Source organism: Muntiacus reevesi, chromosome 4 (assembly GCF_963930625.1).
Source record: "Muntiacus reevesi chromosome 4, mMunRee1.1, whole genome shotgun sequence".
Lineage (NCBI taxonomy): Eukaryota > Metazoa > Chordata > Mammalia > Artiodactyla > Cervidae > Muntiacus > Muntiacus reevesi.
Window position 1 is genome coordinate 105,382,728 of NC_089252.1, and position 12,706 is coordinate 105,395,433.

General features: G+C 41.6%; 1 protein-coding gene across 1 annotated transcript in view; it reads right to left on the reverse strand.

Annotated features, from left to right (window-relative positions):
- Positions 1–12,706, reverse strand: part of CACNA1D (calcium voltage-gated channel subunit alpha1 D) — a 344,029-nt gene that overhangs the window by 162,695 nt on the left and 168,628 nt on the right. Inside the window, exon 4 of the mRNA XM_065933482.1 lies at positions 6,413–6,552. Within this exon, the coding sequence (XP_065789554.1) occupies positions 6,413–6,552 (140 nt within the window). The remainder of the gene's footprint in view (positions 1–6,412; positions 6,553–12,706) is intronic.

Here is a 12,706-nt window from a genome sequence, read left to right on the forward strand (position 1 = left end):
ATTTTCCTTTTTCTTTTTAAACTTTTCTTCTGCTCTTTGACTATACTTTTGTACATATTTTAGATAAAGGATAATGGGATGTTCTAAAGGTTTTCATATTTAAAGAGAAAAAAAGATCAAGGCCAGGTCGACTTGAGTTTCTTAGATGATTTTTTTAAACTTGTTAAACCAACTTTACTATGGTTTACTTTATATAAAATAAAATGCAGCCATTTAATGAGTACAGTGAGACAGGTTTTGACAAAGGCATGAGCCCAAGTAACAAATACTCAAACAGTTCTCTCATGCCTCTTTGTAGTCATCCTCAGCTCAGCCTCAGGTATCCACTGACTTTATCAGTTTTATCACGTAGGGTTGTTTTCTTTTTATTTCCTTTTCTAGAATCTTACATGAATACAGTCATATAGCATGTTCTCCTTTTATCTTTTGTTCACCATAGTTTTGAGATCATCCAAGTTGCTATGTTTTCTTGTTGAGTGATACTCCACTATATGAACATGCCACAATGAGTTTATCCATTTACCTGCTGAAGAATATTTGGGTTGTTATCAGTTTCTATTATGAAGTCTCTTTGTGAACATGTATTTTAACTTATTTTGGTTAAGTACTCAAGAACAGTACTGGTCATATGATCGCTGCATAGTTACCTTTGTAAGAAATTGGCAAACTTTTCCAAAGTGATAATACCATTTTCCATTTCTATAAGCGGTGTGTGAGAGTTCCAGTTGCTCTGTATTTTGGTTAACATCTGGTCTTGTCAATCTTTTTACTAATACTAGTGGGTATGTAAAGCTATGTCACTGCTTTAATTGGCATTTCTCCAATTATCAATAACACTGAACATCTTTTCAGGTGCTTGCTGACCATTTACACATCTTCTTTTGTGAAGATCTGTTCAAATTTTTTGCCCATTTATGTACTGGGACATATTCTTACCTTCCAGTTATAAGAATTCTTTATAAATTCTGAATACAAGTCCATGGTCATATATATGTAGTGGGAATATTATTTCCCAATCTGTGCCATATCTTTTATTTTCTTCACAGTGTCTCTTTTGAATAAAAGTTTTAATTTTGATAAGGTTCAAAAATTCTATTGTTTCTTTTATGGCAAATGCTTTTTTGGGTCCTAAGAAGTCCCAAAGCCCAAAGTCATAAAGATTTTGTCCTAAACATATAGTTTTAGACTTTAAATATAGGTTTATGATTCATTTTAAGGCATTATTTGCACATGGTATGAGGTAAGACGAGAAAGTCGTCTTTTTCACATGGACAGTTGTTCCAGCACTATTTGTTGAAAACTGTTTCCTTAATCTATTGAGTCATCATGACACCTCTATCTAAAATCAACTGATCACATCCATATGGGCTTATTTCTAAACTTTCTCTTTTGTTCCACTGATCTTCTCTCCCTTATTCTAGTATCACACTGTCTTGCTACTGTGGCTTTATACAAAGTCTTAAAATCAGGTTCCACGTTTATTCTTACAGATTTCCTTGGCTAGTCTAGAGCCTCTCTAATTTTCATATAAAATTTTGAATAAATTTGTCAGTCTCTACAATAATCTTACTGGGATTTAGATTAGATTCAATCTATATCACAATTTGGGAAGAACTGATATTCTAACAATATTGAGTCCTCCAGTCCATGAATTGGAACATTGGGTCTTCCAGTTGATAACACGTATTTAGGTCTTTTTTAATTTCTCTTAGCAGGTTTGGTCATTGTCAGTGCACTATTTATCCCTCAATAGTCCATGGGTTTGATGACATAATAAATAATAATGTTGTTAACATTTCATTTTCAAATTGCTCATGACTAATATATAGAAATTTACATGCTTCTTTAAAACACTGCTAAATTCATTCAAAACATACTTTCATATTATTTTAATCTTCTTAAATTAACTGACATTTGTTTCATGACCCAGAATATGTCTTTCTTGCTGAATGGTCCACATGCACATGAAAAGAATGTATATTCTGCTCTTGATGGGCACAGTGTTCTGAAAAATCAATTTCCTCGAGTTGGTTGATGGTACTGTTCAGAAGTCCCTATATCCTTAAAGATTTTCTGGCTAGATGGTCTATCAACACTCCCAAGAGAGGAGTATTAAAGTGTACAACTACAACTGAAGATTTGTCTATTTCCCCCTTTCATTTCCATCAGTTTGTGCTTCATGTATTTTGAAGATCTGTTATTAGGCACATAGATCATCACAGCAGATAAGCCTAATAGCCAATCTACACACACATACACACATACCACACACACATTTAGGATTATTACATCTTCTTTATGAAGTGACTCCTTTATCATCATGAAATGTCTGCATTCTTGATAACATTTCCTGTACTGAAGTCTACTTTGTTGGTTATTAATAAAGCATTCCTTTGATTGGTTTTTAATTTTGATTAGTTTTGCATGATATATAGTTTTCTGTCCATTTATTGTTGTGTTTAGTCACTCAGTCATGTCCGACTCTTTGTGACCCCCTGGACTGTAGCCTGCCAGCCTTCTCTATCCATGGAATTTCCCCAGAAAGAATACTAGAGTGGGTTGCCATTTCCTTCATCAGGGGATCAAACTCATGTCTCCCACATTGGCAAGCAGATTTTTTTTTAACCACTGAGTCACCTGGGAAGCCTCTTCTCTCCTTTCACTTTCAAATTATTTGTCTTTGTAAATTAGGTTTCTTATAGACACTACAGAATTGAGTGTTTTTATACACATACAAAATCTGATAACCTCTGGACTTTAAATAAGGGTATAGCTGGGTTTAAATCTATCATCTTGTTATCTGCTCTCTACTTGCTCTATCCACCAAACTTTTCTTTCCAGCTTATTGAAAAAAAATTAAATGAGCTTTTGAAGAATTCCATTTAATCTCTAATACAGACTTATTAACTATACCTCTTTATTTTTTGAGTGTCTCTTCTAGATCCAGTGTCAGCACAAGTTTTCTGTGGAGTGCCAGAGAGCAACTATTTTAGGATTTGCAGGCCATAGGGTCTCTGTGACAACTAGTCAACTTTTCCATCCTAACACCAAATAGCCATAAACATGAGTGAGTGTGACTGTCTTCCAATAAAACTTAATCTGTTAAAGCAGACAGCCAAATACTTTGTCAGTGTAGGAGGTGAAAAAGGCAGTAAATGTCTTTTCTGTCTATGAGCTGAAGCTTGCTGGCCTATGCTCTATGGTTTACCATATACTCTTTAACTTCTCACGGTCTACCTTCAAATAATTCCACCAACTGTTAAAGCACTTTTCCTTGCTATATGGATATTTCCTTGTTTCTGTCCTTCGTGTTATTTTTTTATTTTACTTTCATAGATGCTATAAACCCCACAAACCACTGCTGTTATTTTTGCTTTAAATAATCAATTGCTATAAAGAAACTTTTAAAATGAGAAAAAATGTTTTCATATTTATATATGCATTTACCCTTTCTGGCATTCTTCATTTCTTTTTTTCGTATGGATTTGTATTTCTAATGTCGCTGTCTTCCATGTGAAGAAATTCCTTCATATTTCTTAAGGTGCAGGTCTCCTGGTGGTGAATTCTCAGCTGTGGTTTGTCTAAAAAATTTTCTTTCTTACTTTAATTTTTTAAGGTATCTTCACTGAATAAGAATTCTAGGTGGACCTTTTTCCCTAGAACTCTAAAAATTTCTATTGTCTTCTGGATTGCATAGTTGTTGACAAGAAGTCTACAATAACTTTTCCTCTATTTTTAAGATTTATCTTTATCTTTGGTCTTGAGCAATTTGATTATGATCATGATATGGCTTGAAGCAGCTTTCTTCATCTTTACTTTGGGTTTTGTTGACCTTCTTGGATTTGTGAGTCTATGTTTTTCATCACATTTAGAAATTTTGGACTATTTCTTCAAATATTTTTGTCTCCCCTCTATCTTCTGGGACTCCAAGCATATGAATATTAGATTATGTGATACTACCCCATAGGTCACCAAGGTGGTGTTCATTTATTTTCCATCATTATTTTTTGCTATCTCTTCAAATTATTTGATCATTCTATTGGGTCTACTCTCCTCTTAGGTCAATCCAGGAAGTTTTTCCTTTCAGATATATTTTCCAGCTCTCAAAGTTCCATTTGGTTCTGTTTTACATTGCCCTATCTTTTCTTTCTGTAGCCATGTATTCAAGTATATAAACATATTTACAATAGCTTTTAAAGTCTTGTAAAGTAATTCTCCACTAACTCCATCCTGTCTTCTCATTTCTAGGTCTGCTTCTATTAATGGAATTTCCCACTAGTTATGGATCACATTTCTTCACAAGTCTAGAAATATTTGACTGGATGCTGAACACTTTATCTGGATTTTGTTGTCTTCCTTTAAAGAGTGTTGAATTTTGCTTTGGCAGGCACTTAAGTTACTTGCAAGTCAGTCTGCTCCTTTTCAGGGTTCTTTTCACATACTATTAACAAGGGTTTGAGATAGTTTTTACTGTAGAACAGAAGTTGTCAAAATTGTCTTGTAAGGGGCCAGATAGTAAATATTTTAGGCTTTCTGGACCTAGACCACATAACCCAACTATGTAAACAAATGCTTGTGACTGTGTTACAATAAAACTTTATTTACAAAAGTTGGTAGCAGGTTGAATTTGGCCCACTGATCACAGTTTGCCAACACCTACTCTAGAGTTAGTTTAGCTGTACTATTAATGGCCCTTCTGGGGCTTCTACTGACAGTCCAGGGTGTTCAACAAGGTCTTTCCACTCTGGTTGGTTGTAACTTGAACAAATCCCAGACCTATATGAGCCCTAGTCATTAGTCAGCTATAGCCCCCAGCTCTTCCTTTTTCCCTAGTAGTATTCTTTACCCGGCCTTATGGACTATCACCCCATGTAAGTGTAGCTTAGGCTTCAGCCAAAACTCAAGAGGACCCCAAGGCATATTTATGGACCTCTTTCTCTGAATAGGTCCCTCCCTGCTCCCATACCATGCCTCTCCAATTTTAGACATCTCAACCTTCCTAAACTCTTGACTCTGTCTCTGCAACTCAATGAGATCACCACACTCTGCTTGATTCCCTGTCTTTGTGCTCTATGACAGTCTGAAAAGTGCCTCCAGATGGAAAGTTGATTGCAGGGTGGGACAAAAGAAATGGAGCTAAGATGAACAGTCCAGAGTCAGGAGAATTACAGCAAGATTATTCCAGAACCGAGAGGCCTGTAAGGCTCCTGCTTGCCATTCTTTGTTAGAATTCATCAAATACAGGAAGGCGTGATACATATATCAACTGTCTGTTCATTTTAGCTGCACTATCTTTGCCATAATGCCTTAGATTCCAATGTACTAGGATGACTTTTTACAAAAGTTAACATTTTTCTCCATAAGTCTCATCATACTGTTGGGCTACCAGTTTGGATCCCACTCTATCTTCCTAGATTTGAAAGAAAAGGCTCAAATTTTATCCCACTCTCCAAACATCCAGCACTATTAGTCTCCCATGAAAAAGTAAAGGATTCATGATAAAGAATAATCCAAAAGAAAAAAAAATCACCTTGCTCAACTGCAAAAAGCATTTGAATGAAGTTATAGAGAGGAAAACAGAAAGACCATTTAATAATTTCTCTCTATGGGAATAGATACCATTTTAGGAACACCCATTTTACAGCCAGGCAACTAAGACTGAGTAAAGGGATAGATCTTATTTTCCTGTGTGGTTATTTGGTCCAAAGACCCAGCATTCCTCTGACACTGATTCATTTCTCTCTTGCTGGAAACATTTCCAGGTGTTGAAGGACCAGACTAACACAGGCCACTGTTTTTTTAACATTCTCCTTTAACTGAAACTGTTGGTGTCTTCTTCCTGTGACAGGATGCGGGGATAATGTCTGCTTCTCTGCATTTTCTGGCTTATTTCACTTCATGCCGGATATCTGACATTTTTCAAGCATTTGTTTTGTTATTTGAGATGGGATAGTGGTGTGCCAAATCTTTTCCCCCAAGGCAGCAGAAAAAATTAATGGCTTTGCTCAAGGGATGTTAAATAGCAGAGTATCTCACTGCTATGAAGGATTTATTACTGCTTTATTTTGGTTTTTTAACTTAACAGGGTGTTAAGTATAAGAGCTCTACATGTTGGACTCAAATCACCAGCAGAGCTGGCCTATTTGTAGAGGCCCAAGGCCTTGTAAGAAGAAGCCTCTCACATCACTAGCTGAGCTAGAACTTCCTTCCTTAACACGTTCCTGAAAGAGGCAGTAACGCAATGAGAGAATTTCAAATTGGTCTCTGGCATCACCAGGCTTCAAAGAACTCCTGACAGGTTCTGGTTACAATCACCAGCATAAAGCATCAAGCCTGTGCCCTTAAAATACTGTTTCCTGTTACTCCCCACCTTCCATGTTCCAAAACGTTTCCCCAAATAAAAGGGACTTACCCTACTATGACTATAACAAAATCCAGTAAATTCCATCCATTCCTAACATAAGCATTAGGATGCAGCAATAATCCATATGCTATAATCTTCAAAAATGTTTCGACTGTAAAAATAATCAGGAAGGCATATTCTACTTTTTCCTGTGAAGAGAGAAAGAAAAAAAAAAATTGGGGGTGGGGGAGAAGAAGAAAAAGAAATTAGCATCAGTGTCTCAGAAACATTAACACTTAACTCCAAGCCAAGTTTTATTATGAGAAATGGAACAATTAACACTGCACCTGGAGCAAGAAGGCATTTTAATTCTAACACTGAATGTCTCATAAGCAACCAAGTGGAAAACACTTCTCATCCTGGACTGCATGGTTGCACTTTGCCACCTGCCTTGATGTCTGCATGGTGACCCCGCCTAGGACATACCCGCGTGTTTGTTATTTCTGCACATTTGCAAAACGCAGCGTGTTTTCCTCCTAAGCTTGCCCAATCAGGCCCCCAGGAAAGCCCAAGGGTGCTACAAAGATTCCCTCGGGGGTCTGAACAGAATGTCCTCGAGAAGAAAGGAAGATGTGTCTGCTTTGACCCTCTCTTCCTCTCGGGTTTCCATCTTGACTTCTAGGTCAGGATTGGCTTTGTCACTGAGCAGCAAGACGACCTCGGCAAGCCCCTCCTCTCCTCTGGACCTGCACTTCCTCAGCTGCACAGTAAGGGCAGGGGAGGAGGGGATTCAGATGGCAAGCCCATGGCCATCTTACTGGTGTGCCGCCTCTCCCAGCTGACACTGCTGGTGGGTAACCCTGCACATTCCCAGGAGGCCTGGCCTTAGTCCTGGAATGCTCTTAACAGACTCAGCAGCCACTTCCATCTGACTGCCACAGATCTCCGAGATGCCACCCTCATGCTATGGGGCTCTCAGAATCTTTCTGACTCCAACTCATGCAATTCCATCAACTGTAGAAAACGCATCCATCAGCAAGTCTCAAAATGTTGGCTCGTTCCTCTTTTACTAAGGTTTTCTTTGTATGGCTTGGGTTTCAAAAGAAATATGGACTGTTGAGATGTATGAGGTCAATTTTACAAGAGGTATGTGCTGGCAAAAAGCTACTTAACAACTAAGTGAAAAATCCTAATTAAAACTCTTCCACATGGACTATAAAGTCCTCTGCTAGTATTAATTCTCTGTGAGATCTGAGGAAAGTTACCAATGCCTCAGGAAAATAGAAGTCATAGAATACACTTATTAAGATGCCTAGTGCAAGAGGGCAAATAAATTTGGCTCAGGAAATAGTTAGTGAGCACCTCTTCTCCATGATGGGCCCCACTCCAGGAGCCAAGATAAGAAAAACGTCTCCACTGTGGTCCTGTCTTTGAAACGTTTAGTCCAGTGCGGGAGGTGAGGGTTTCAGACATGATACACAGAGGACATCGCAGGAGAAGGAACTGACAAAGAGCGGTTCTGCACCCTGATAAGCAGATCTGCCCTCTAATAAGGCCAAAAGGTTAGACCCTTTCTCCCCTGTTGAAATTGAAGCGTCAAAACTTTGGTCACCTGATGCAAACAGCCGACTCATTAGAAAAGACACTGATGCTGGGAAAGACTGAAGGCAGAAGGAGAATGGGACGACAGAGGATGAGATGGTTGGATGGCATCACCAGCTCAATGGACATGAGTTTGAGCAAGCTTCAGGAGATGGTGAAGAACAGGGAAGCCTGGCGTGCCGCAGTCCGTGGGGTCACAAAGAGTCAGACATGACTGAGCGACTAAACAAAAACAACCCCTGCAAGGACTTGCTTTGCTCCACAGAAGCAGTGTTTTGTCTAGGCCACCCTGGGCTCTAGCTGCCACCAGAGTGCTACCCCTCCATCACAGATGAGTCCCAGGTGGGACTTCACTGAGTTTTTCCACTGCATCCTTCCTGTTTACCAGCAGGGGAACTGTCCAACCCTGGAGGTACCCCAGCCTTTACCCCTGTTCTCTGCTCCCACCTGGTCATGCTGAAAAGTCAGTTCATCAGTTCTTCCCTCCAGGTCTGTGTCATTCCTCACATGCCCTCAAGAGCACCGCTTGATCCTCAGAACACCATCCGAGCGGTCTAATAAATTCCTTTGTGGTGAAAGTTAGCCAGGGTCCATGTGTTTTCAATTTTAAAAGTCTTGCTCATCCCCAGCCTCCACACTCCGGCTTCCTCCAGATCTCCCAATAGGTCCTCCTTCAGTCTGGCTCATCCCACGTACCCCACACCACCCTTCACCAGGCTGCAAGGCCTTCTTGGACCATGACCTGCTCCCTCCACACAGCAGCCACACCCTCCAGGCTGGGGTGAGCAGCTGAAATCTCCCAGAGCAGCAGCATGTGTGCCCCCTTGTTCCCCAGGCAGACCTCCAAGGACGCTTCTGTTTACTCTCTGGAGTCCCTGGGAGCCTCGTGAGAGCAAGGGCTCATTTTCCCATTCACTGCCACATCCCCAGCTGGTGAGCTCCCACGGGGCATCCACTCAGGCCACTGTGGCTGTTCTGAAGAACAGCGACCGGCGTCACTACTGACTACAGAGGAGAGATTCGGGAAGGCTTTGAGGAGGCAGTGACACTAACTTAGAGAGCTAAAAGGAAAAGATGTAACCAAAAGCAAAACTCTCTGAATAAACCAATATGCTGCCCTCAAATTGGACCCTGGCCAGCAAAGGTAGACCGCCACGATGTTTTTGAGAGTTAGAATTGTAAGGGAACAAGATAAGCAGGAAACAGCATGTCGATTTTACAATTCTTCTTCCCTTTTTATCCTTTCTGCTTTATTTACTGGGCCAGACAGAAAAAAAAAAAAAAAAGGCTTTTGCTCCCATCAATATTCAGAGCAGTAACATCTCTACGTCAACACAGCACTATACTTTAGAACAGACAAACAAGACAGGGAACAGACAGTACACCTACCAAATACAGCTTGTTTTCCCTCTGTAGCTTTTACTTATAAGTAATTTTGCCACAATAATATAAGGGCTATTTGTGCAACTGAATTGTTTAGGGCTCTTTTATCCCTCTCTTAGCCTCCCCTCTCTCCTTTTTGAAGATTTTTGGTTTCTCTTTCCAAAATCCTCCACACATTACTTGATGGAATTGATTATATGAAATGTAACCTTGCTTTAATGCAGTTCTTTCCTACAGAGACTCTACCATGATGCCAGTTGAACAATCACAGCCTGAAGAGCCTGGCGGACCAGTCAGCCTAGAAGCCAGGTCATCCCGGCCCCCAATCCTGCTGTTCAAAGGGACTCTTAGGAAACAAATACCCTTCTACGTTAAACAAATGCAGGGTTAAAGAAAAATCTTGCAAAACCACAATCCTTGGAAGGGGAGGTAATTACTTCACAAGAGGATTGCTCATTTGAAAAAAAAAAAGAAGGCTGGGTTAGTGATTCGAAAGGAAGCCACCAGAAAAGGTCAGGTTCTTTACAAGATGGGGTGGGAACACGCACCTGGATGAAGGATGGTGAGACGTTGCACAGAGAAGATACGCAGAGTCCAAGATGGAAGGGAGCACGAGGAAGCCACCACGGTAAGGATGAAGGAATGGAACAACTGAAGAGAGGCAAGTGAGAGCCCTCCAGAAATGAACATGAAATGAGGTGGCCCCTGGGCAGGGGCTGTATCTTAAAGCCCTACTCCAGACCAAACAAGAAGAGTACATGATTCCTGTACCCCAGTCTCCCTGCATTTGCCAGGCATGCTCACCCAGCCACCAGCAGGAATCCACCTCACTAACAGGGGCTCCTGGATGAGCAGGACCAGCCAAACCATCTTTTAATAAACTAGAAAGCACCAAGTCTTCACCAGAGACCACTATATTATGTGGACGAAAGTCCCCTATGAGACTCAAGTCACTAGAGAAATGAAAGCTGAACATCTAATTCTGAAACCTGATTTACCTTCTTTCAACAGTGAAGTTTCATCAAGCAGGAGAGGTTCTGAAGCAAGAGTCTCTAAATCAGTTAACCCCATACAGAGCCTTGAGAAACAGAAACTCAACTAGCAGGGAACAGTTGATGCCAGGATCCTTACCTGTACTTGGTGGTCAGCTGTCCTATTTAGAAGGATCCCTTTACTAGCGCTGTGATATAAACATTCATCCATCATGAATCTATCCATCCATTCATGCATCCCTGAGCACCTGTGTCTCCCTCAGAAAGCCTGGTCCCTACCCTCACAGAAGTCTCCACCTGCTGTCAAAAGATCAACAGAGGCTTCATGAGTCAGGTAAGGCTTATCTCTTTGCTTTGCTCATCACCCAAAAGGCTCAAGTCCTTGCAGAGGTCTCCTGGCGTACACCCTGGCAGTAAAAGATGTAAGAGTCTCCCCATTCACACACATGCCCCTTCTGGGTCCTACCACCTGGGCTCCTCATAGGCAGAGATCATTTCTAACTGTCTTTGTGACCCCAGCATCCAGCACCATACCAGTATCTGATGGCTCAGATGGTAAAGAATCTGCCTGCAATGCAGGAGACCCAGCTGTGACCCAAGTCAGGAAGATCCCCTGGAGATCTTCATTATTCTTGCCTGGAGAATTCCACGGACAGATGAGACTGGTGGGTTACAGTCCATGCAGTCACAAAGAATCGGAAATGACTGAGCAACTAACATTTTCACTTTCCAACACCATACAGGGCACACATAAAGTACTCCTGGGTCCCAATAAGAGGTAGAAAAGGGAAAAAAAAAAAAAAGACAAGGAATTAAGCAACAAGGCCAGACTGAAAGAGGGCTATAAAAACATGAGAACTTAGGATCCTAGCATATGTACCAAAAAGCAAAACAAGCAGGGCAGGAATCTTTCTAAATTACCAAAAACCCTTCCTAGAACAAGCCTGGGCTCAACAGTCAGACTGTAGAGAACAGATGATCCCAGCATCTCCCAGGCCCTCCCTTTCAATCCCACCTGGAGTCCCTGTGAATACCCTCACCTCCTACCCTTGTCCCTTCCAGCTTGCTCACTCCTCTCCTGCAAGAGCATCCACTCCAGGTCATGGGCCGACCTGCTCCCTCCCACTGTGCTCCCAGGTTCATGCGTTCCCTTCTCCACACCTCTGTCTACTCTGCTTCACCCACCTCGTGTGCCACCCCTACCCCCACGGGTGTCAACTCCCATCTCTGGTGAGCACACAACCCTGCCACGGACTAACACAAGTCCAGCATGGAGCTATGGAGAGAACCCAGGGCCTGGAGTTGAATCTGTATTCTGCTAGCCCCACTCAGCCTTGACTCACTCAGGTCCACATCCTGTTCTTCACTATAGGATGCCTCCCTCCACTCTCACCCCAGTTCCTGCCTTTACATCAGGCTAAGTTCTACCTGTCCTTCAAGGCTCAGCTTAAATGACACTTTCTCAGCAAAACCTCTATGGACCTCCTGGACAAAATTCAGGCCCACTGGTATATGCTGTCAAAGCTCACCATATTTCTGCATAGCACTGTTCACAATGGAAAATTTAAATTAAAAAAAACAACTACCTCTTTGATACTTGTCTATCCCAATAAATGATAATTTCTTATAAAATCAGGGACCATTTCTATTTCACACATCACTGTATTTCCAAGTCTGTCACAAAAACAGATACTCGATATTTATAAATGAGGAAATAAATGGGCAAAATGAGAGGTTCTGACCAAACATTATTCAAAGGCCTTTCCTGCTAAGACGTTTTGTAACTGTTTTTGTCGGCTCAGGCTGCCATAACAAAATACCATCGGCGGGCTGGCTTAAACAACAGAGGCTTACTTCTCAGTCTAGAGGCTGAGAAGTCCAACATCAAGGTGTCAGTTGATCTGGTGTCTGGTGAGAACACTTTTTCTGGCTTGTGGAGGGCTGGTTTCTCATGCTGTCCTCATCTGGCCTTTCCTTGGTGGAAATGTACACATAGGGAGAGAGTTCACCCTTCCTCTTCTCAGGGCACTAATCCCATCATGAGGGCCCCATCCTCAAGATCTCATCTAAGCCAAATCACTCCCCAAAGGCCCCACCTCCAAACACCACCCTATTAGGGTTGAGTTTTGAACACATCAACGTGTGGGGATACAGACATCCCACCCATAACAATACTACAGGCCCTGTCCCAGGAAAACACCCATGACTAAACACCCAGGAAGAACCTCACAGCTTTTGCTCTGCACCATGACCTCCCGGCCTTGTAGGAGAGAGGAGCACCCACAAAGGCAAATTGGTCAAGGGTGATGAGAGGTCCAGGGCTGGAGAAGCACAGGTGTGAGGGAAGGGGGAACCAAAGGGACCAAGGGATGCATGGACCTGGGGC